We start from the raw sequence: 25027 nt of genomic DNA on the forward strand, positions 1-25027 counted from the left end.
CACTTTAGAGTTCCCATCTATGATTGGCTAAAGTTCCTAAAGCTCATTGCCAGCCTGTTTGCCTTACAGAAACAGAAGCTGGGTCTCCACCCGCTGTTGGGTTCCGTGACGGGGGGGGGGTTGGGGAGCCAGGCAGAAGCACTTTCGAGAGCCACAGGAAGTTCTCTAGACATATACTGTCCTAGCAAATGATTCGTTGCTGAGGTCCTGTTGACTGGAGCTGCGGTCAGCTGCCTTTCTCATCCACCCCCCAGTGAGACTTGATGTGCGTCCAGCTGGCAATGCTGCTTTCATGAAGGACAGGATGAAATTGAGGCAGTGGGGAATGGGGCTTTGTGCTCTCACAAAGGATAGGATGAAATCAGGGCAGTGGGGAATGGGATTCTTGTGATTTTCCAGGCAACCATTATTATGCAAAGCTCACTAGCTGGATTGCTGGAGGTGGAGCTTGTGGAGTCCAAACAAGATTCAGAAGAAGTCTGTTCTTCACTACCACAGCAAAAAGAGCCTTGGGGATCCCCGAAGACTAAGAAATGTGTTTGCTTTGAGATTCCTCTTCCTCATAGGATGAGCAGGGTTGGGAGTATGGCAAGACACAGATGGCAGCACCGAGGCCTCTTTTCCTGTTGCAATCTGAACCTGCAAGATGATGGCTTCGGTCCCCTCCCTACCCCCCGCCCCCGGCAACTAATGATGGTAGGTCAGACAGCTGGGAGTTGGAGGTTGGCAAGTCCTTGCACAAACAAGTATCCCTTCAGGGGACACAGAGTTGAAGTAAGGTCACCTTTTCTGCAAGGAGCTCAAAGTAGTACTGGAGGGTGTCATCCCCCTCAATGTTCTCAGAGCAACTCTGAAGGAAAGGTTAAGACTTTGGATTGACTGTCCAAAGTTGAGTCATGGTTGTAGTGGAGATTTCAGCCCAGATTGTAGTCCAACCCTTTAACCCAGGGGTAGGCAACCTAAGGCCCATGGGCCGGATGCAGCCCAATCACCTTCTAAATCCGGCCCGCAGACGGTCCGGGAGTCAGCATGGTTTTACATGAGTAGAATGTGTGCTTTTATTTAAAATGCATCTCTGGGTTATTTGTGGGGCATAGGAATTTGTTCATTTTCCCCCCAAAATATAGTCCGGCCCACCACATGGTCTGAGGGACAGTGAACCGGCCCATGGCTGAAAAAGGTTGCTGACCCCTGCTTTAACCCATAAGTTTTCAACCTTTTTGGGTCCACGGCTCCTTTGACCAACTACATTCTTTCTGTTGCACCCCTGTGGGGCTCAGAAGCCCGATTATGTCACCCCTTGCCTGCAGAGCTGGCAGCCTCACCCTTTTTTTGAACACCCTCCCTTGTGGAGTGCTGCCTCAGCCTCCTCTCTTCTCCTTGGGAGTCCTTTGGGCAGCTGCAGCTGCCACCTCTGGTCTCTGAGCTGCTCCCCCCCCCCGCCCCAAAGAGAGGTGCCACCTCACACTGCCCCACAAGGGCCTGGGACACACCCCCTGGCCAGCCCCAGAGGCAGCATTTGCCTGGGGAGCTTGTAGGCAGGGATGCTGCAACAAACAGCTGTGCAAGCCTTTGGGAGGCAGAGACGCAAGAGGGCATCGGAGGAGGAAGGGAAGGAAAGAGGGACAGAGGCCAGTGTTGCCCACAGCACCCCTTCCCATCATTCAAGGCACCCCAGGGTGCCACGGCATACTGGTTGAAAATCACTGCTTTAACCACTCCACCATCTCCTTCACTTGTAAGAGGCAGCCAGGAGTTCTGGTGACTGCTGGAAATGAGATATGACCCACCTGTGAACTCTACAGCTGCCTTTATCATGGGCTACACTGTCTGAGGCTGATGGGAGCTAGTCCAACACAGGTTCCCCACCCCTACACCTGACTTAAACCATTTCCTTGCGCAAGGGTTTTCCACTCAGAAGGGCTTGTTCTGCAGCCTTGAAAGAGAGCAATAAAGCGTTAAAGGCATGAAGACGTTCTTTACAGGACAGAAGTGGGGACCAGGCAGTTCCCCTGCATTGGTGCAGGTGTGGACATAGGTTTTAGAACTTGGTAAAGCAAGGAAATTGAACCTGTGGCCATCTAGGTGTTGAGGATGATGGGAGCTGGGAGTTGAGCATCCCCAGCCCTCAACTGAAGGATCTTTTTACACAGTGGCCCGTCTTCCTCTCCATTTCCCACAGTGGAAGAAGGTCCAGACTTATTGTGAAGGGAAAGCCTTGTGAAGGGAAAACTTAACTATGTTGCACTTTTGTTAACACAGGCTGGTACCTAAACCCCAGTCTAACGGAGGAGTTGCACATTGAGTACAGGATACCTCTATGTCTGCAGGAGGCAGGGTACAAATGTGTTGAATAACACAATTCCTACAATAATTGTGCTTTCTGGCCCTTAAAGTAGGCATAGCAGAGGATGGCAGTCCTAGAGGGTTGGGCGTTGCTCAAAAAATTGTCACATTAAAGCAGTGGCCTTCCAGATGTTGCTGTACTAGAATCATCATCCTTGACCATTTGCCATGTTGCCTGGGGCTGATGAGCGAACTACATGTGGAGGGCCCCCGTTTTGCAGCTCTTCCTTCAAAGGTTTCTCAAATCTCGCCTTCCTTTCTGGGGGGTGGGCGTGGGACTAGGCTACAGAAAAAGTTTTATTGGACAAATGTTCTTGGAAATGCAAAATTGTCCTTTGGGGACCACAGTAACTGCCAGGCTTTGGGAGACAGCCTTCTATGAGCTGTTGAGAGAATGTTGGTGTAATGTGCCAAAAAAGCTCTATAGAGTTTCAAGGAAGAGGGTACTAAATGCTCAGTTAAATAGGACCTCAGGGAATGTAGGTGTTCCAAGGTGCTGCATTTCTTCTGTGTGTATTGCTGGAAATGCAGTTAAATGCACCCCTTGGAAGTGAGCTGGCTCTTGCTTGGAAAATGAGTTCCCTCTTCCGCCTCATCACTGCACATCACTGTCAGGTGTTGTGTGTGTGTGGAGATGCTTCTCTACACACAGGCGGTCAAAGATCTCTAGTAGTGTCTTTTGACATAGACATTTAAAGTGAATTACCAAGGTAGGGATTTTATTGTTGTACAAAAGTACTATATTTCATAATGAAAACAATTTGAAACAAGACTGCACAGAACATCTAGTAGAACCATTTGCCTTCAAGGCAAATGCATAACTTCCTCATCAAGGAAGCAGCTCAATGAGGTGAATGGAAGAAGGAATGAAAAACGTTTTCTCTGGCATTTTAGACCTGTAAGAAGGGGTGGGTGGGAAAAGACATAGATTTTGCTATCTATAAGAGGACTGGAGTTTTTTCTGAGGGATACCAACAAGATGGCACTTTGCCCCAAGGAATATATTGAAAGTCTCTGGTCAACGGTCTCACTCTAAAGGCACGATTTGAAAGGAAAAAGGAATGCGGAGGGAAGAAACCAAGTGCTGGTTGGTGATGGGAACAAGTTGGTCGTCTTGCCATTACAGGTGATGTTCAGCAGGGAGTAGTCTTGTTAGACTTTGCATCGGTATGTATGATGGGAAAGAAATAGGAATCAGAATCATAGATTTGGAAGAGACCACAAGGGCCATCCAGTCCAACCCCCTGCCAAGCAGGAAACACCATCAAAGCATTCCTGACATATGGCTGTCCAGCCTCTGCTTAAAGACCTCCAAATAAGGAGACTCCACTACACTCCTTGGCAGCAAATTCCACTGTCGAACAGCACATACTGTCAGGAAGTTCTTCCTAATGTTTAGGTGGAATCTTCTTTCTTGGAGAATTGGAGAATGTTTACAGTACTGTGAAGGTAGGGTTTAGACAGAAAGTGATCACTGCCGCCACTGTCCATGGTTCAAAGGCACTGCTTAGCTTGGCTTAATATGCTGCTCCATCCTGCTCTCCCTTCGACACAGGCAGAGCAGAGGCCAAACTAGTGCTCATAGCTGTGTGATGATGGTTTTGCTTGGAGGGTCCGGACAATCTTGAAGCCACGGACAGCCAACACAACGCCAACAGCAAAGGCCACAATGGCCACCCCAGCAAAGAAGCCCACAGCGATCTCTGCTCCATGCAAATTGCAGCCAAAGCCCCTGTAGCCTTTGCTCTGGTAGAGGTTCTCTCGCTCTTTGCACAGAGAGGATGCATAGATCTCGTGAAGGTGGTGGTAGTAGAAGTACAAAGCTGGCACAAGACCAATTGCAATGGCCACATCCAGAACGGCCTCCACTATCAGCCAGGCTGGGCAATGCCAGGGCACTCGAAAGAGACTAGCCACAATCTGGAAGCAGGCAAAGGCCATCAGCGCCCCTCCAACCGCCATGGCCACCTGGGCCGGTGGCACCTTGAGTTGGTGGAACTGGGCATCCAACTGCTGTGCTTTCTCCCCGTCAGCTCCACTGAGGCCACTGTAGGCCCCGCCGTATTGGTAGTAGTAAATGCTCCCCAGGCTGAAAAGACCAGTGTAGCCACCTGCTGAATTGTAGGAGACTGAGCTGCAGATGACAATCAGCATGCAGAGGAGGAGCTGGAGCTGTTGGCAGCAGGCTAAGAAGAAGCAAGGGCAGAGAGGTGCTGTTAGTGCCGTTTCTCTAGTGCTGTGTGGAAGATGAAGAAATGGGGAAGGCACTTGGCCCCTCCAGGCCCACTCATAGAGGTCAGCTTTGTGGGTGGATTGGATCCCAAGTCTTACTGGGGTTAAGGGAGCATATCTGAACAGGCAGTGACGATCCATCCTTCCCTTCTTCTACCAGGGATCCTCTGCCCCAATGCCACATTGAAAGACTTTTCATTCCTGGGGTTAGTGACCTCAGAGCTCCCCTCATGTTTCACCCTTAGTTATAGGCCAGGGATAGGGAACCCCAGGCATCTAATACGGCTATCTGGGTTCCTCTACATGGCTTTTGGGACTTCCCCAGGGGGCAGGGTCCCCATGCCCCATACAAGCCTCACCTCACGCCCTGCCATGTTTTACCTGCTGCAAGAATGCTCCCCACCAGGGGAGCAAGATAAATTCTGATAATTTATTTTGCTCCCCTGGTGGGGATACAGGGAGAGAGGAATGTGTGAATAAATTAGCATTTGTTGCCCCACCCACGCTGGCCATATGGCCCCTGTAAAGTTGACCAGAATGGAATAAGGTCCTTGGGCTGAAAAAGTTTATTCACCCCTGTTTTAGGCTGGGAGGAAACATGGGTGACCTGGCAGCCGCTTGGGTGCCACCCCTGTCCCTGGAGGGAGCTTGTGCTGACCACAGAAGCCTGAGGATTGTGAGAGAGCAAAGTGGGAGGGGGGGGAGACCTGCCCATCTGCCTTGACGGCTGAGCAGCAATCACTCACTGCCCCACTTGCCAGCAAGCTGTGAGGCCAGAGGCGTGCCCCTCGCTACTTTTGGGCAGCCTGCGAAGAGGGGGTAAACACACCGTCCCCGCGATGCAACAGCCCTTTTGCCCGCCCCATCGGGGGAAGCTGCCAGTGGCCTCGCCCACACCGAGCTCACCTGCGGGCAGCGGGGGAGGAGCTACAAACGCAATCCCACACACACACATCGCAGCCCGGGCCCACGAAGGGAAGGGGGCGTGTCGTCGACATCGTACCGCCCTGACCCACCCCATCGCGGGACAGTAGGGACATCTAACCAGGCCCGGGGCCCTCACCTCTGGCCGTGCACAGGGCGCGACATAGCGGCCTGTCCAGAAGGCCGCCTCCGCCTCGGGCCTCGGCAGGGGCGTCAAAAGAGGCCAGTGTGGTGCCTTGGGAGGGAGGGCGGTGCTGCTGCTGCTGCCACGGCCACGGCTGCTCTCCTATCGCCACCCCCGCCGGCCGGTCCTGATGCCAGTCTCGCGGCTGCCCGGGTCTTCTCCCGGCGTCCGCCATGGCTCGTAGCCTGGAGGCGCGCAGGAAGGTCTGGGTGGGGCGTCCCAGGTGAGCGCGGCGGCGCCGCCTCCTGGGCGGAGATTGGCCGGGGCTGGTGGAGGTGGGCGGCAGGTGCCCATCTCGCTTGGGAGCCGCCGCCCGACAGAGGGGGCTCCTCGCTGCCGGCCCTTGCCGAGGGGCGCCTTTCCAGCAGCCGTCGAGGAAGTCAGGGCGGGTCTGGAAAGGCCCAAGGCAGGCCCTGGACAAACTGGGAGAGCAGCCGCTATCCAGGCCCGATGTTCGGTGGTCTTGGCGTCCGCTGGCCTTCCTGGTCCCACCACAAGATGGCTTTTTTTAGGATGTAGTGGGAAAAGATGTCCAAGGGCGCCAGGGCTTCTCCGCCATGGGTGCGGCCCTCCCTCCCTCACCCGCCTGACTCCGCTGCTTGCCCATTGCCCCAACCAAGCACTGCCCCACTAAGCAACGGTCTCTTGGCACTCTTGGCCATACCTGACTCTGGTAACAATCCAGGATTAGAAGGAAAGGAGAGAGTTGGAGGTCATTCTCAGCACCCTGAGGATGGCACTGCCCTTCCCAGCCTTGGATGGTCTCCCTTGCTGGCTTTGTGTTGATTCTGAGCATCAGGGGGTGCAGAAATGGACCCGGTGCAGCCCTTCCTCATTCTTGTGGGACTGCACACAAACCACAGGGCAGGTAGAGGTAGGAATAGAACCACTGCCACTCAATGCTTGTCCATCCATGGCTCACCCTCTGCATGTCCAGTTGAGCAGGACTAGAGAAAGAGCCTAAGCCTGTGGGAAGGGAGTGGCTGCTGCCAGCTAAAGTAGAGGCTAGTTGATCCGCTGGGCTGATGGTATTCAAAGCAGCTTCATTCACCTGTTCAGGTAAAAGCAGGAGGCAGGGATGGGGAACCTACAGCCCACCACAAAATCCTTGACACCATCAGCCATGCTGGCCAGAGGAGACTGATAGGAGTTGGAGTCCATCCTGACACCAGAGAAGCCCAGCAGGTGGATCAGGCCAAGGTGAGCCCCTCTAGCCCAACAATGGCCAATCACACATCACTGAGAATCCCACAAGCAGGACCAGGATGTTGCCCACCCACAGCAGCTCAGATTTGGCCTCTGGACTTGGAGGCTTCTTAATTCAGCGCTCATGGGTAGTTGCACTTGCTAGACTTCTTCTCCCCCATGACTTCATTTACGACCCTGATTAGGCTGTCTGTCTGCAAAAAAATAATGCAATTACTTTTGGTACCTTCATTATTTTGAACATGGAACAATTGCTCATTTGCCCTACCCAAAAGTAACAAGGGGAGGGGATTTACTTTCTTGCTGTCTTCTCTTACACAAACATAATTTGCTAATCTGGGCAATATAACTGTGTCCCATGATTTCAGAAGCTGAGTTCAGAAAAAGTTGCAGTCTCTGTATCCCAGGGATTCTCACCAAATGCAGCTGGGCCAAACCCTAGAAAGCAACTGAAGCCCATCCAAGAAGGAGACCTTTTTTGCGTTCTCTCCTCCACCTGGCTGCCACCTTCACCACCGTCCTCCTCTGCTTTCCAGCTGGAATTTCAACCAGAGGCTCTTCCGAGAGATTCTCAGCCCCAGGTACCACTATCTTGGCTGAAGGCACCTCATTTCTCAAGGGTAGGCAAGAGCAGAGAGCATTGTGCCACTATGGTTTGATGGGAGGAACCTTTCCCTTACTGTCTTTCCATTTCAAGTGGTTGCCATGCCGAAGGCCTGCCTCCTCTCCATGGCCTGAAGTTCCATGATGCCTTCATGGTGAGGGTGAGGCAAGCATGGGCTCAGGTGTGTGTGTGTGTGAGTTGGCCATTGGTATCTGGGTTCTGAGGGCTTTGGGGAAATGCTAACCTAGTGGCCAGCCAGTGCTCCCCCCCCGCCCCCCCGGTTGCATTTTTCTAGCCAGATGGTGTCACTCAGGTGAACCTGGCAAGGTTTGGCTCTGATACACTTCTCCCTTAGCTCCAAATCTATTGAATTATTTTGAAGAGGGAGGAAGAGGGGTTCTTTTGCATTTGGGTACTAGATTTTGGGAACTGACATTCTATGGAGGCCTCCTCCATAGCAATTTGTGGTCACTGATTTGGTATCTTAAGAAATGCTCTTTGTATTTCTGCTTAGGGGCATTTTGTGTATCTAGGTATCCCTTGGAGACTTGTGGGACTAAAGTCCTTTAACCAGCATTTCTAGAGGCATAACTTCTGCTTTGCACAATGAGAAGCTCCAAGTGGAATGGTGGAGGTTGTTCCATTAGGGTGAATAGAGTACAACCCTACCAACCTCACTCTGCCCTCAGCCAGCCCCACCTGCCTGTCTTCTTACTTACAGGGGTGGCTCTGCCTGTCATTGGCTCTGACACCACCTACTGTTGGTCTCCCTGCCTTATGCCCTACCAGTCCCAATGGGCACCAGCCACCCCTGGGACATATGAGATTTCTCAGATCTGGGCTCTGGCAGCTGTTCTTTGCATTCTCATGTGGTTATAAAAGGCAATATTTGGTGGTATTTTCAAGTGACGCTCACTTCCAGGAAACACTTCTTGACTTCTTGGGTCAGATTGTAAGGTTGGCTCCTCTTTGTCCACAAGTCTTGTCAAAGTGTTACATCAGTACTGTGAGATGGGCATCCTTTTTCCATCTGACATATTGTCTTAGCGGTCCTGCTGTAGGGTATTAGTGTGTTTACATGGCAGACCAGCTCAAATCTGGTCCCTCAACTTAGACCCAAGCCTAATTGGCTTTTGTGCTGGGCTGAGCCCACTGCCTTTCCGCCACCCAAAGCAAGAGACCTTTGTCTTTCACTGCCTTTTTATTGAGTGGGCCCCTTAGTACCTGGAAGGGAAAAGGCTCCAGCTGTACATGTGAAGTAAAGCAGCCTCAGTTTACAAGAACATCAGCCTGTTACAACTTGGATAGAAGTGGGGGTTGTACATTTTGTTAAGGAACCCATTTCGCACCATAATGGCTCCTCCAAAGAAAGCAAAAGCAGCAACGGCCTCTTTCTTGGCCTCAACCAGATGATACATGGTAAACGGGGTTTACACAAATTGCCAACACAGGGGTCTAATCTTGATCAGGACTTGTGGGTGGCTGGGTGGGTGGGTGGGGAATATGGGGCTTTAACAGTTTTGTCCCCTGTATAGTCTTGATTAAGATGGTGTATTTGGATACACACATGCTCCAGTCAGCAGTCTGCATGTGTGTGTTTGGGCAGGGGGAGTTCCGAGGCTCCAATCCAAATTGGAACAATAGCAGGGAGCAGACAGATAAAGCCACTCTACCCTAACACCATGGTCATGTTTTGGATTGGGGGCCCCAGCCTAGCAACGTGTAGAAAACACAAAAAAACCACCTTTATTTAAGAGCACAGATTCTGCGATAAAATAATTACCGGTATCCTGTTGGAACACCATCACCACCCCACTCCCCTACAGATGTGTACATTGCTAGCTGGCAGTGGTGTCTTTATTACCATCTAGGTTGCAAAATGTGCTCTGACTGCTAGAAAATTAAGAGCCTGACCAAAAAGGAGGGGGCTGTGTGTGAATGGGATGTGCTTTTGCCCTGTTATGTTTGTAGTATATTGGCACAAGTTTATATGGATGGTCCATGTCCCCTTTGTTTCTGATAGAAGTTGTACTTAAATTAAGCATGAGGTGTTTTTTTTAATGTAATACTGTATGTTAAGAAACCTGCATTTTCACATGTATTCTGTATTACCATTTTTGTATTTAATTGTGGTGGCCTATGGCTTTGAACAAGAAAGAGATACTTTAGTTGGACTCTCAGGGCAGCCTGGAGCCAAAGCAATCACCTTATGAATCACGTGCTCTGAACAAACAAAGCTGTGCCGTCCCTCCCTCTGGACCTTGTTAGGGATTGCTGCTGGGATTTTCCATGAAACTGTAAGAGGGAAGGGGGAAACCAGTATAACCAATGCACGGGGTGTTTTGCGGCTGTCTGGACCTGAAAATACAAAGCTAGAAGATACTTGTGTGCCAAATAGATGGCATCCTTGCACCTGATTTTAGGAAGTGTGGGAGGAGACTGGGCAGCAGTGCCATGTGGAAAAGATGTTAGGACATATTTGTAGCAATGTCATTGGGGGAAGCTCCCTGCAAGATTTGCTGTTCCAAACTTGAATAAAATGATACTGAAGCATAGAACAAACATGACTTGTGCAACTCCTGCTCAGACTGAACTCTCTGGGAAGCATTGGCTGCCCTTGGTCTCCATTCTCTGCTGGTGCTCCCCATGCTCATTCCTCCAGGCTGCCACTTAACAAACACATTCCCATTTCCTATCATTACATCTTCCATAATTCTTTATGAAATAAAATACTGTACTGTATTCTCTTGCATTCAAATATGCCCCTTCCCAGCTCTGCCAAGGTTGTCACAAAATGTCATGAGTGCATTGTGCATGGGGATGGGGGTGTCTAGTATTTTATTTGAAGCTGCTTGACTTCAGTGTTTGATTACACAACCTCTGGAGATACTTTTGTTCATTCTGTGGGATCTTAAGATACATTAGTTCTCGTTTGCTGTAACGAGCAGCCTTTTCAGCCACTGTGAATGGGATGTTTCGCTTTAACGTTACTTCCTATAGGCTGAGCAAAATCATTAAAACACCAGCAAACATGTTTATAGCAGAATGCTCTCCTAATTAGTCATGGTCTCTTTCACTTTAGTGTCCTTTCATGTGAAGTTGGCTGACTCTTTCATAGCAAGCAGGTGAAGGGAGGGCAGCAGCCAGCCTGTTTAAAGGGCATCTTCTTAGATTTCCATGACCTGCTCTAGTGTGAGGGGGGGTCAGTAAGGTGCATGTCCGTGAAAGGGGCAGTAAGCCTGGCATTCTTACCATGGAACTGGGGTGGAAAGAGAGAGACTTGATTTATCTCTACAGACACTATAAGCCTAATGGGAGAGCAAGATCTGTTGGAATGTTCATGCTTAAGAGTCCTTCTGCCTTATGCTCTGCCTGTACATACATACAAATAAATTGTGTATCCCAAAGACACCATAAGCCTCCACACAGTAGCCTTCATTCCAAAGAAACCAAACCCATGGTATGTCCTGGGACCCCTGAAACTTTACTGCTCGGAGATTGGGTTGCACATAACATCACTTCCCAGAATCTGCAGAACTTTCTGAAATTCCACAAGTTTCAATTTTGAGATAGGCAATTTGCACAATGTTATTGTAACAACTTCAGCTTCCTTTGAGTCCATCAGCTTCCATCATATTTTTCCATCTGTTTTTATGTATTTATTTACAGGTAGCTAGCCGTGTTGGTCTGCCGTAGTCGAAACAAAATAAAAAAAATTCCTTCCAGTAGCACCTTAGAGACCAACTAAGTTTGCCATTGGTATGAGCTTTTGTGTGTATCTGAAGAAGTGTGCATATACACAAAAGCTCATACCAATGGCAAACTTAGTTGGTCTCTAAGGTGCTACCCGTACTGGTATGTATCTATTGGTATTGGTATTATAAGGTTGCAGGACAAGTTAGGAAGGCACAAAAATAATGGTTGGTATTTGATGCTAGTTCCACTCTGAGCAGACCCACTGAAGCTAATGGTCAGAACTAACTTAGATTCATTCAAGATCGTGTGAGGAAGACCTGCTTGGTAGTGGCTATCAAGTTCAGGAACACACTTCCTGGGGATTCAGCTACCACCAGCACCACCCCAACTTCTTTCATCTGCTTTGCAAATATCCCAGGTTCAATCCCTTACAGCAGGCTTTCTCAACCTTGGCCCTCCAGATGTTTTTGAGATTACAATTCCCATCATCCCTGACCACTGGTCCTGCTAGCTAGGGGATCATGGCCAAAAACATCTGGAGGGCTGAGGTTGAGGAAGCCTGCCTTACAGCATCACCAGGTAGGGGTAGGAGAGAACCTCCCTGCCTGAAACTTGGTGAGCCATTGCTGCCAGTAACCGCAGGCAGTATTGAGCTAGATAGACCAATGGTCTGACTCTCAGGCAGCTTCCCATGTTCCAATGATGAGTGAAAATATTGCTCTTTCATTGGGTACTTGCTTAGAACACCTGCTTCATTTTGTTCTCCTTGCTGTGATTTTTGCTGGTGTTTATATTCCTCTGCCATTAGGTATTGTTTGCTCCCCCAGACTTAACATTTTTGGTGATGAAATAGAAGTGGATGCTTATTGTAACAGCCAAATGTTTGAGTGCAGTCCTGCAGGGTGGTTGCTGGTGTTTGGGGAGGGGAGCAGGTACAAAAGACAAGGCTTTCGGCTGCAGCAACACAGAAGGATCCCTGTTTCTGGTTCTTTCAAATCATGACACTTTGCTTTTTCTAGCAGCCCCTTGAACTGCCTGAATGTTCCTTTGTAGTTTGGCATCCAGTGAAATGCAGCATCATGAGCCAATAACTCTTTCCATGCTGTTGTGATTGCTGTTATCATGTTTGGAATAAACTTTGCTAGATCCTGGCCATTCCTAGAAATCTTTGTACATCAAGCTTATTCTTTGGACTAGGCATTCCAATTCTGGCTTTGATTTTAGTTGCATCAGGTATTAGCCCATCTTTGGTTAACCTATGTCCTCAGCATTTAATTTCTGACATGGCAAATCTGCACTTTTCATTCTGTTTCAGGTTCCTCTCCCAACACCTGTCTGGAATTGGCTTCAGACTTTATTGCTGATGTTTACCTACTATGATGTTGTCAGTTCAACATATGACGCCATCATACAGGGGGCCTCTTCAGTCATTGCCATTAAGTGGCTCTTGAAAACATTTCTTGTTTTGTTTGGCCTTCTATTGACTTTCTATGTGAGTTAGTAATTTAGTTGCTCCTGCTTTATTGTATTTAGTGGTGATTGGTTTTAACTAAATGTTCCTTTTAAAATATTTTATTGTTTGCTAGCTTTTGTAAAGTTAATGTGCAAATGTATTAAAATAAATAAAACGGCAACTGGATCAGCTTTTAGTACCTATATGGAGCTGAAGTGATACCAAATGGTAATTAAGAGAAAATTAATCACTAATGATCCAAATGTCCTAAACGGGAAGCATGAGAGGCAGATCCTGCAAGAAGAAAGTTTCTGATTAGTAGCCTTGAAGAACTGCAATGTTCTGCAATCAACAGCCTGATCCTGCAATTGCATATGGTGATGAGAAAAAATTGCCACCAACTAGCTATTCCTAAACTTAAACAAAGAAGAAAGGAAATATGGACAATCTAATATGATGGTGGTCCATTCTGACAGAGGATGTGTATTCCAGTTTTGGGGGTGGGGGTGGTTCTCTGTCTTCAAAGTTTTGGGAGATAGGTCAGTCAAGGAATTGTTGGGCAAAACTTTCAGAAGCGGACCTTTGACCATGATAATGACACCCAGTAGTTGTCCTGGTTTTTGCATAAAGTTCTTAGCTAGGGAAATACTTTGGCTATGTGGGGAACAAGCCTCTGAAATGCAGGTGATTTTAATGAGGATCCAGATACACCATCCACATTAGAAGCAAAGTAACGAATATGGAAATGGGAAAACTTAATAAAAATAATTGCAAAAGAAAAAGAAACAAATTCCAGCCAGTGGAAACTCACTATGGACTGTTATATGGAGCAGAGCAGAATTGCAGTTATGTAAACTGGGGAGAAGGAATCCAAGCAAGAGTCACAGGGACCACAACAGAAAGGAAGAGTCCAGAACGAAGTTCAGTGGAACACAGTCCTCCTCGCCCCTCCCAACAGCCTGTGAGTTTCTGAGGAAAGTACACATCACTCAATCTGACATCTCTGCTGTGACATGGGAAATTTGTGTTTTCAAAATTATACAAACAGTGTGCCGAATTCAAGGAATGTGTTTAGCTGCACCCAAGCAACCGGCTGTGCAGTTTTATCCCTGACTGTGTGGAATACCATTGTTCTTGCAATACTGTTTGGAGCCGGAGGAGTGGCTGGGAAAGTGAGGTGGTTGGTGCCTGCCCTGTTCCTGGAAATTGCGTAAGAATGACACCTGAAAAAGTGGGTGACATATGTGAATAGACGCCCCTTGAAGTCATCCGAGAGCCCTCCTGTTTGCTTGGCACCTGGCTGCTCCAAGGCCATGGAGGTGAAGAGGGCAGAGGCCGCTACACAACAGGCCATGCAAGAGGATGAGAATGTGAAGTCACTAACCAAACATCGGTGATGAAATTAGCCAATATTGACTTGGCTTCAAAGGAGGGGGGCGGGGGGGTTAAAGCTTTCCGCAAATGGGAGAAAGTGGTTCCTGCTCCCTTCCTTTCCCCTCCCTTCCCATTGCACAACGGCTTGCTGCGGAGAGTCTCAAAACACAAGTCATGGTAACCTTCCCCACCCATCAAGGCACTGAGTTCATTGTCCTCCATGGGAGGCCCTGTGCAGATCTTTGGTGCTGGACAGAAATAAGGTCTTTTACTGGTGCAGCTTGACGGCAGATAGAGGAGGGAGTTTAATCCAGCTAAAAGAGAGTGAAACCTAAGCACTGCAAAAGGGAAAGAGGAGGAATGGGGGACCACCCAACCCCCCGCCCGGGGGACCACAAAATCCCCCCCCCGCCCTAGTCTATGAAGTGGCATCTCTTGATAAACAAAGGCTGCTGGGCCTGCAAGCAGGAAGCTCCCTAGAACCAGTCCTCATATTTGGGGAGGAGGGGGGCGATGGAGGCAAACCCAGAGCTTTTCATCCCAGGAACATACCCATTTGCAAGGCCAGAAGTGTTTCCTCCAGGGTACTCCAAGAACCCCAAAGCCTCTGACCCCAGAAAGTGAACGGAACAGCTAGAGGATGCTGTGGTGCAGGCACCCCCAAACTCTGCTCTCCAGCTGTTTTGGGACTACAATTCCCATCATCCCTGACCACTGGTCCTGTTAGCTAGGGATGATAGGAGCTGTAGTCCCAATACATCTGGAAGGCCGAGTTTGGGGGTGCCTGCTGTGGTGGCTGAAAGTCTGATGGGGAGGGGGGAATTCCCCAAGGTAGGCCTTGCAAAGAGTCCCTTACGCTGCAGTCCATTCGCCCCTCCAAGAGCAGAGAGGCAGCACGAGCCACAACCACTTGCCCATCTTCTGCTTCCTGTAGCAGCGTCACCAGTGCCTCTGTCAGGCTGTAGGTGCCTTCCTGGTAGGCAGAAGGGGAAGGGGAGAGTTTGTGGATGCTGCCAGCCATGCTGTGCGTAGAGAAAACTTTGAGGATGGAGGAGCCTGAGGAGCCTGGGTAGGAAGGTGTCAGAGAGTCTGCTGCTGGTTTTGCACTTCTGGGGCCAAAGGAAAAGGGAGCATCTGGGATGGGTTACTGGAAGAGCTGCTGGTGCATTACGTGTGCATTGCGGGGGAAACTTTCTCCCACAGTGCTAAATCATTCTCTGTGCTCTGTCCAGGGATTCCGCAACACAAAATGAGGTTTCAGGTGGTGTTACCCCCCATAGTATGCCTGCCGCCCCAGCCTGTCTGAGGGGAGCACTTTCTGGAGGCTTCTTGGGCAGCACCTGTGAGGTCCCAAATGTTTAGCAGTCCTCCCTCCCACCTGCAGACTGCCAGCCTTACGTAACTCAGGCTATCAGCTGATGCAAAGTTGAACCAAAGGGCTCCTGTCGACTGAGCCTTGCAAGGTGACAGCCAGAGTCATTGCTTGCATCAACTGGTAGGGGGGGGGGGAGAGAGGGCACCTTGCCAGGCACATTATGGTGGGGGAGAAATGTCTCAAGGCCAGCCTCGCTCTGCTGCAGCTACAGCCTGCAGAACTGGGCAGATCACCTTGGCACCAGCAACACTTCAGGGCGGGCAATGGGGAAAGGGGTCACAGAGCTTGACGCTTGAGGGTGAGCCTGATGGGGCCCAAGAATTGGCCTTGAGGGACAGGTCTTGACCTGGCACTGGCAGTCATCCTGTTCTCTGCCCTCTGTGTTGTTCTGGGTGCGGAAGAGACCTTGTGCCACTTGCAAACCTGGGAGGGGGGCTCCTTGGCACAGAAACACTCTTGGTGCTAGCCAGGGTGGGCAAAGGCTGTAATTAAGGGTGCCTTGCAATGCCAGCAACTATACCTTTCTGAGCCAGGCTGTTCAGAGGCTACCAACTTCTTTCTCTCCCTCTAGGCCTGAGGTAGATACACATCCATTAGCTGCTTAGGCTAGCTCTCCACCACCCCTCCAGAAATGAGATCTGCCTCTTTGCTGGAGATTAATGGGGTCCCGGTCAGGCAGGTACCCTTTGACCTTCAGCTGCTGGGGGTGTGGCGGGGCTGAATACCTGTAGTTGGAGGAGGGCGGTACGACTGTTGTTGCTATCAGGACACCTCCTCTTTGCTTGCTTGCGTGCGTAGATGTGGGTGGGGGGGAACATTTGGGACTCATTAGTGCTCTGCAACGTGGAGCTGGAGATGATGGGATGAATGCAGCTGATTGAATCAGGCCAAGACTGCCAGGCTAAGCCTTGGACCACTGAGGCACTGAGGAAATTAACACACCCCTCTCCACTGTGGGCACCCAGCCTCCGCAGGCCCAATATTCTCCAGCAATGAGGGTTGCAATCTGGCTGCCCCTGGTAGTGGAGGGGTGGCATACTCATCTAACCTGCCAAGGCCAGACTGGGAGGAGTCCTACCCCAATTTTGTGCTCACACTTCACAAATGGGATTGGGGAGCTGTGGGGGTGTAGACGGCAGTCGAAGGGTTAACATGTAGGCAGTGTTTGCTCCAGATGTTTGGAGCTAGACTATTACTGAGTTGGTGTGTCTGTGTGTCCTGAAGGGAGGGGGGGAGTGCAGCCCTCCCTATCAGCCAATCACTAAAGGTCTCCAAGTTGACACCCAGTTCTTGGCTGGGAATCTGCAATGGGGCCCTGTTGTGCTCCTGCCCGCCTATCCCACATAAAAGGGCCCAGGGAAGGCTCCGATCTCCCCATTCAGCAGCTCCAGAGCAGGCAGAGCGGCCTGCCAGGTGCATCAGAGGTGCCTCATTCGCCCACCTTTGCCACCACACAAAGCTGCAGCTGCTGCCACATAGGTAAGAGGCTCCTTGAGGTGCCACCTGTAAGCCTGACGGGGTCTGAGCTGGTGTCCACAGTCCCTGGGATGGAGTCCTCTGCGGGGAACAAGCACCGCATGAAGGGCTGCAACAAAGTGGCTGAGGCAGAACTCGGGTGCTTTTCCTGGGACACCCCTGTCCCAGCATGTACACCCTCCGGAGACCAGGAGTGACCTGAGCAGACACAACACAGAACCTGGAGGTGGACAATTGCAAAGGGACTGGCCTGGCCTCTTGGGGCAGTGGAGGCTCTGGAACAAGGAACTGAAGAATTCTGGCGTCTGTGGAGAGTGGTGTTGACGTCTCTGTTGCTTGTTCCAAGAGGAGCCAGGACTTGAGGTGGCTTGGGGTGGAGGGTGCAGGCTGGCTTTATCTTGGGAGGCAGAGAGATTGCCTCAGGTGGCACCATACCTGCAATCAAAATTACTGCCATATTATGCTTATTGCTTTATTCTGGGAGTACAGAGAGGAAATGACTTTTCAGCCAATGTGAAGAAGTTCCTTGGCCTTTTGCAGCTGGCACTGGAGACTTCTTAGTTGTGCCCCTGGCTCTCGTGTGCCCTTCTTGCCCATGGGGCCACCAGCTGCCTCTTACTCACCTTGCTGGTTTCTTTGCCACATACCACCAGCTTTGCTCAGCTCTCTCCAGCTGTGCCAGATTCTTTGGAGTGAGACAGGGGGATAGAGGGAGGGAAGGGGGCAACGCAAGTCAAATTTCTCCCAAGGCAAGTGCAGGGCCATTTCCCTGATCCTGGTCCAATGTTTGCTGGGGTTTTTTCTCAGTGTTTTACAAGGACAGTGGCTGACTCAGCCCTTGAGTCTTGCCCATAAGATCCCTCAGTGGTGATTCTCAGGTTCCGGCGACACTGTTTGGGCTTCTCAAATGGCATTTGAAACTCCTGACAAATTATTCTTCCCTTTTGTTCTTAAATCTGTTTCTATAATTAATCAATTTGACTTTTAAAAAAATCAATCAATCATGGCTTAAAGACAAACAGCCTAAAACACTTTACAAGATTTTTCATAGTAGACCAAAATTCATTTATACACCCCTTTTTGAGTTCTAACAGTGCTTCAACAATCCTCTCTCACTCATCCTAACAGCAACCCTGAAAGGTAGGTCGGGAGAGAATGGCTTCCCTGAGGTCACCCAGTGATTTTATACTGGAGATGAACTCCAAAGTGAAGAATGGGGGTGTCCTCCCACCTCCAGCACTTAGGCACAAGTAGACAAGTATGTTTTGAAAGAGAACTCGGTCAAAGCCTGCTCAACACACACACACAGAGAGAGAGAGAGAGAGAGAGAGAGAGAGAGAGAGAGAGAGAGAGAGAGAGAGAGAGAGGTGTCTTGCCATTCACTTGCCAATGCCAAAGTACATACTGCCCCTACCACTGTGGGAAGGAGGGCATAGAGGGAAAACACATTTCCCTCATCCAAGTTGGCCTCCAGCCCAACAGCAGTTCTTGCCCCACTCCCCGCACATCTCCACCCCCTTTTACCGGCTTCCCTGCTGTGAGGCTTGATTAGGGTCCTGCTAGAGGGATGTGGCAGCTCACTTGGCTCCTGCCTGCTCAGGACTGGTGCTTCCACCCATGGGCGTAGCCAGGATTTTTGTTGGGGAGGGGGCAGAATCGACATGATTTGTCAGTTAAGTACTTCTATTGTTTTACTTGATCTGGGGGGGCAGCTCCCCCGCCGCCCCTTGGCTATCTCCACCCATATCTCCACCCAATTCTGCCATGACAGTGACCTTGAACAGATGGCAGCCTTGAAGAGAGGATTGTTTACTCAGGGATGTTGGCCCACCTGCTCTTTGCGCTTCCCTTCCAGAGATGGAATCCTACCTGATCCATGTGAATGGCAAGACGTCCCTGCCCTCCATCCTTGATGTCCACGTCAGCCTCAACGGTGGGAAGGGCCCTTCTCTGGGCAAAGGGAAAAACCGCAAGGCCCACTGGGCCGTCAGGGCCTCCGAAATGTCCAAGAGGACCTTCAACCCCATCCGAGCCATTGTGGACAGCATGAAGGTGGAGCCCAACCACCAGAAGCCCCTGATCTCTCTGTCCATAGGTAAGCAGGTGGGCTATGGAGGGACCACAAGGTGGGGGCTCCTGCCAATGCCCCACCCTCAACTGACATGGATTCCCCTCATGTTTCCCCACAGGGGACCCAACCGTGTTTGGGAACCTCCCAACAGATGATGGAGTCATCCAAGCCATGAAGGAGGCCCTGGATTCTGGGCAGTATAATGGCTATGCCCCCTCAGTAGGTAAGTCCTGGGAGATGCTTTCAATGTGTGCAGCCCCTATTTTGCTTTTGCAGCAAAAGACTAACTCTTCTGGGAATCCCCTACACAGGTTACTTGTCTTGCCGGGAGGTGGTCGCAGGCTACTACAACTGCCCAGAAGCCCCCTTGGAAGCCCAGGTAACTGACCCTGAGTGCTGCATGCGTTGCCATCTGACCTTGATGCTTGATGGGGATGTTGAGAACATTAGCTTTTGCAAACCCTGGCCAACATCTCTGCAACTCACTGTATTGGAACTGGAGCTTGCCCAGAAAGGATCCTGGGCCTGGAATCTTTATTAAGAACCCAGGAAGCTGCCTTATACTGAGTCAGACAACTGGTCCACCTAGCTTGGTATTGTCTCCCAGCCTAAGCTGATGCCATTGGGGATTCAAACTGGGACCTTCTGTATGCTAGCAGGGACCTCCGCCCCCTTTCATTCCAGGCTCCTTGCCAGGAATTTCCAGAAAGAGTGAGTGAATAAACCTTTCCCTCCCACCTCCCTCCCCTTCTGTGCTTCTTCTGGGCTAGTCATTCCTGGTGTTTGCTACCCGCCAGGCTCATGGCTTCCTGCTCTGCTCCCTCTTCCTTTGCAGGACGTGATCCTGACAAGCGGCTGCAGTCAGGCCATTGAGCTGGCCCTGGCTGTGTTGGCCAACCCCGGGCAGAACATCCTGGTGCCACGGCCTGGCTTCTCCCTCTACAAAACCCTGGCTCAGTCCCTGGGCATCGAGGTCAAATTCTATAACCTCTTGGTAAGCCGGGGCCGGAGGCGGTGCAGCATACCCCCCCCTACTGCCTGCAGAGAGGCATGGCACAAGCAGGAAGGCAAGCAGGCACTCCCTCGCAGGGCTCTGCCTGCTTCTCCACAGAGCTCAGCTATAAAGAAGGGCTGCCTGTCGACCCTGGTTCAAGGCCTGGGGGACCTGTTCTCCATCTCCCCTTCTTTGGACTGGGCCCAAACCCAGGCTGGGAGGTGTTGCAGGGCTCTTGGAAGAGAAAAGGGAGGTCAGTATCCTGACCAGTGGACAGTCGCTCCAACCGCCATCCCTTTTCACCTGCCCAGCAGGAAGCCTGGTCCATGGGCACCGAGATGTGGTACCAGCTGAGGTCCTGAAGTGGGAGCATTCCTCACCTCTTCCTCCCTTTTCTACTCCCTGCAGCCAGAGAAGTCGTGGGAAATTGACCTGAAGCAAATGGAGTCGCTGGTGGATGACAAGACGGCTTGCCTGATTGTGAACAACCCATCTAACCCCTGTGGCTCCGTTTTCAGCAAAAGCCACCTCCAGAAGATCCTGGCAGGTGAGGATCCCCCACCGTGTGTGTGTGTGTGTGTGTGTGTGTGTGTGTGTGTGTGTGTGTGTGTGTTTCTATCCCAGGCCTTGCTCTGGGGAAGAAAGAAGGAAACAGTGTCAGGGGGCTGACTAGATTTCTTTCTTTTCCTGCTCAGTTGCTTCCAGGCAGTGTATCCCTATCTTGGCCGACGAGATCTACGCTGACATGGTGAGTGAGACAGAAGCACCCCTGGCCCCTCGGAAGTCCGAGGACAGCAGCTCAAAACCTTCTTCCCAGGAGAAGCCCCCTCCCACCTTCTGACACATGGCTGGGAAAGCAGGGAGGGGGGTGGGTGTGCCTGAGGTGGCTTGGTCTTCTCCCCAATCACAGCACTAGCACCCCCCTTAGCTGCTTCACACACCCCTTAGGTGTCTCCATCACTACTTACTCTGGTATTCCTCCTCCTGCACTCCCCGCCCCCCACTAGGTGTTTGAAGACTGCAAATACGAGTCCCTTGCAAAGCTCAGCACCAACGTGCCTATCCTCTCATGTGGAGGCCTCGCCAAGCGGTGGCTGGTGCCTGGCTGGAGAATGGGCTGGATTCTCATACATGATCACAGGGAGATCTTTGGGAAGGAGGTAAGTTAGCAGACCTCGGTGCTGTCCTGACTTTCTGCATCCGGTCCAGGAGCTGGTGTGATGGAGGGAAAGAGTTTGTGCCCCTCACCGCTTCACAGCCACCCTCTAAGGCCTGATTCATGTAGCCTTTGTGCCCCAGTGCCCACTGTCTGTGCTGCCTCCTAGGTCTGGTCAATGAAAGGCTTCCCAAGATGCCCCCTACTCCAAATGGGCTCTGAACAGGAACAAGTTGGTTTGAGTAGCAGATGCTTCTTCAGAGGGCCAGGAGATCCCTCCCCGACTTCCTGTGCCCTTTACACCGGTGCGATTTCTGCACAGGTTCCCTCCATTGCACCCATATCAGGATGCAGACTCTCTTTCCCACCTTCCCAGCTCTGCCTTTGGTTTGGGGGCACACTGAGCCACGAGAGGGCTCTTGCTGTGGCTGTGGAACAGGTTGAGCGATTTCACTCTCTTAGATCAACTTGTGGATCAGGTGCTGCCCCTCCCTACTGAGCTCTCTCTCCTCTGTGCATCTTTCAGATCAGAGACGGCCTCCTGCGGCTGAGCCAGAGGATCCTGGGCCCCTGCACAGTTGTCCAGGGAGCTCTCAGCCGCATCCTTCGCCAGACGTCCCCGGAATTCTACCACAACACCCTCAGCTTTCTCAAGGTACATCCTTTCCCTTTGAAAGGAAAAGGAGGAAAGAAATAGGAGCAACAAACACAAGGAAAAGCAGGACTAGACCAAAAGAACGATTAAAAACAGGGTGGGTGGAGAGCATAGCTGCCAAGTTTTCCCTTTTCTCGCGAGGAAGCCTATTCAGCATAAGGGAATTTCCCTTAAAAAAGGGGATAACTTGGCAGCTATGGTGGAGAGCACCAGGGAGTGCTCATGCCTCACAAAGCCCCTTTTGGTTATCTCTTCCAACTCCTTGGAGGGCAACAGGGATGCTCCCCAGCCCATAAACACTGCTTGGGTGGTGGGAGTGGACAATGTGACTCCTCTCACCCTGAGGAGCTGCACTGGCAAGGAGGGGGCAAGGAGGTGCTCAGCACAGCACCCTCAGCCCCTCCCTGTTTTGCCCTTTGGAACTTATTGGTTCATTTAATAACCTAGCTTGGCATGAATCAGTCAGTGTAACTGTTACAGTTAAATGAATGTGCATATTAATGAAATCTCTGCATAGATTCCTTTTTGAGATTCCATTGATATGCTAGTTTGGAAGGATGGACCTCAGCTCAATGGTAGAGCAATCTGCTTTGCATGCAGAAAGTCTGAGGTTCTACATCTCCAGGCAGAGCTTGGTGAGACTCTCTGTTTAAAACCCTGCAGGACTGCTGCCTGTCCGTGCAGGCAATACTGAGCTGAATGGGCCAATGGTATAAGGCAGTTTCCTATGCTCTTGTGAATGTTAAGTGTCCCTATTTTATTTTCATTCAGTGTAGAAATATATACTCTGAACTATTCCACACCACATAGCACATCAGAGCCAAACACTGTGTAAAAAGCTTTGCTCTTTTCAGCACTGGGAAGACCCAATATTCATGGCAGTGAGCATGGAAAAAAAGACAGCTGCAGGATGTGGGGGGGGGGCACTCAGTGACATGCACACACCAGGAGCACTGGGGGAAAAAAACACAGTGCAAGTGTGGATACAGCTGGCAAGCAGGAGGTCACTTTTTGTGGTCCTATCAGTTCCCAGGGTGGGCAGGTTTTAATTAATCAACAATGTACCCTTTTAAGCCTTTATTCATGATGAACACCGTAGTGTTGGGTGGTCCCAGTGGGGACCCTGGGATGCTTGTGCCTGCAATCTGACCTGACTCCTCCTCCTTCCTTCCTTTGCAGTCCAATGCTGACCTCTGCTATGCTGCCCTTTCCACTGTCTGCGGCTTGCAGCCTGTCCGGCCGTCGGGAGCCATGTACCTCATGGTGAGTGGCTTCCTGTCACTCGCAGAGCTTTGAGCGCATTGTCACCCTGAGATGGGCAAATGCCAGGCAGATCATCCCTAACTCTGTGTTTCCTCCTCTTCCTTCCTGCAGGTGGGCATTCAGATGGAACACTTTCCAGAGTTTGAGAATGATGTGGAGTTCACGGAGAGGCTCATTGCTGAGCAGTCCGTCTTCTGTCTGCCGGCCACGGTGAGCATCTTTATTCGTAAGAGAGTTATGGGAGGCCCTGGGAGTTACTGCAGCCCCAGGAGCTGCACTTGGCAGAAAAGAGGTACTCTGCTTGGCTCCACTTTCCCTGGGCCTCTGCTGCTCAGCCGGCCCCCACCTGCCTTTCCTCTCCTTTAGCTAGTCTTTCTTCTAGATGCTTGTGATTCGCAAGGCGCTCCCACCATGCATGGCATGAGGGGACATTGCTTGCATTTAACAATCTCAGTGCCAGCTGGCTCAGCGCCCACACCCCTAGCCGCTGAACAATGGCACCTTGTGAGGTGCCGCGAGGCTCCCTTTCCTAGATCCCCAGCCGCTTGCTCCCTCCTGCTACGTGGGCCTTGGAGAATGGCCATTGCACTTGCCGGCAGCACCATTCCTTGATACAAGCCTGCTGGATCAGGCCAATAGCACATCTGGTCCTGCATCCTGTTCTCACAGTGGCTGACCAGAAGTCTGTGAGAAACTGACAAGCTGGTTTCTCAGCGCTCCTTGTGTGGAACAACAAGCAAGGCAGAGACCCTCCACAGGTGGTGTCACCACGTTGCCTGCCCTTGGTCGACTCTACACTTACTAGCAGCAGCTCTCCCAAATCTCGCTTGGAGAGAGTGTCCCCTTGCCTAGACTTTTCAATTGGGAAAGGCAGGAAGATCAGCCAGGAACATTCTGCATGCAAAGCAGGAGGTGTTGACCCTCCCCTTAACACACCTACCCCAAACTCCCTCACATTTATCCTACCCAGTCTTGGTGTCAGAGTCTGGTGTGTGCAGGATCTCCAAGGCACCAGAGATGGTCCTTCGAGGCTCTCTGGCCACTCCTTAGGGAGTCAGCCTTGTAAAGGATCCACGTGGTGGCCCCTGGCCTCTGATGCCATCTCAATGGTCTTCTTCTGCTTCTCCTGGCAGTGCTTTGAGTACCCCAACTTCTTCCGTGTGGTGATCACAGTGCCCGAGGAAATGATGGTGGAGGCCTGTCGGCGCATCCAGCAATTCTGCGAAAGGCACTACGAAGGCGGCGAAGGATCCCAGGACCTGGAATGTGACAAGTAGCTGAGGGTCCCTGCCTGCCCGCCTGCCCTCCTGCCTGCCTGCCGCCACTCCTCCTGCAGTGAGTTGGGCTCACAGGGCCTGTGCCTCGCCAGCCCGTCCCCTGGCTCAACACCACTTCTGTGTGCCACAGCCTCTGAAGCCCTCATACAACCATGACACTTGCCTGGAAGTAGATCCCCACAGAGACACTCCTCCCCTGCAGGCCCCCTCCTGCCTGTGCCCAGCGCAGCCAAAGAACTCCAGCAGGCGCTGCTGGGCACTGGGTGCTCCTGGCAGCCTCTGCAGTGGTGTGGTGTTGCTGGAGCCTCCCAGGTGCCCTTGAGAAAGACCTGCAAGCACCCCAACCTGTCCTTCTGCAGAGACCGTGCTGAGTCCTGGGCTGGCACAGGCCACCGTGGGCACCCGTCTCCCCCTTTCCCCCACCTATGTCCTCCTGTACCTGTTTGATGTTTATAAGTTATTATACCTTTTGTATGAATAAATGCATGAAAAATATCCGGCTTTCTTTCCTCTGTGTGTCAAACTCTCGTTCAGCAGCAGCCGCTGCCACAAGCAAAGCAAGGGCCAGAGGAGGCCTGGGCACTGCAGGAGTTCTTGGGACTCCTGACCTGATATGGAGTCCTAGCAGGAGTGACACCTGCTTCTCGCTTTTCCATTTCAACCAAGGGCAGGGTGGAAGGAAGAAGGGGAGGAAGCCCCAGAGACATAGCCATCTCTTCTTCTGAGTGTCCTTCACACCTT

At 51.2% G+C, this 25027-nt stretch overlaps 2 protein-coding genes across 6 annotated transcripts; one reads left to right on the plus strand and one right to left on the minus strand.

Moving 5' to 3' along the window:
- Window positions 1-3044: 3044 nt before the first annotated feature.
- Window positions 3045-5861, minus strand: MARVELD3 (MARVEL domain containing 3). The gene is made up of 2 exons (XM_035121037.3): window positions 5642-5861; window positions 3045-4532 (listed from the first exon to the last, which is right to left on the minus strand). The coding sequence occupies exons 1-2, from the start codon at window positions 5859-5861 to the stop codon at window positions 3919-3921; spliced, it is 834 nt and encodes a 277-aa protein (XP_034976928.3). The 3' UTR covers window positions 3045-3918.
- On the plus strand, window positions 5772-24781 carry TAT (tyrosine aminotransferase). 5 transcript variants are annotated; one of them, XM_088671005.1, is made up of 14 exons: window positions 5773-5909; window positions 6746-6886; window positions 7261-7473; window positions 18726-18965; window positions 19060-19164; window positions 19253-19320; window positions 19777-19935; window positions 20344-20482; window positions 20631-20683; window positions 20943-21095; window positions 21618-21746; window positions 22926-23009; window positions 23121-23219; window positions 24143-24781. In XM_088671005.1, the coding sequence occupies exons 4-14, from the start codon at window positions 18728-18730 to the stop codon at window positions 24284-24286; spliced, it is 1371 nt and encodes a 456-aa protein (XP_088527131.1). In that variant the 5' UTR covers window positions 5773-5909; window positions 6746-6886; window positions 7261-7473; window positions 18726-18727; the 3' UTR covers window positions 24287-24781. The 5 variants fall into 5 exon arrangements, with proteins under 5 accessions (XP_088527132.1, XP_088527131.1, XP_088527130.1 ...); XM_088671006.1 differs by lacking the exon at window positions 6746-6886 and having other exon boundaries at window positions 5772-5909; XM_088671004.1 differs by having other exon boundaries at window positions 5894-6886.
- The last annotated feature ends 246 nt before the right edge of the window (window positions 24782-25027 follow it).

Source organism: Zootoca vivipara, chromosome 6 (genome assembly GCF_965207765.1).
Source record: "Zootoca vivipara chromosome 6, rZooViv2.hap1.1, whole genome shotgun sequence".
Classification (NCBI taxonomy): domain Eukaryota; kingdom Metazoa; phylum Chordata; class Lepidosauria; order Squamata; family Lacertidae; genus Zootoca; species Zootoca vivipara.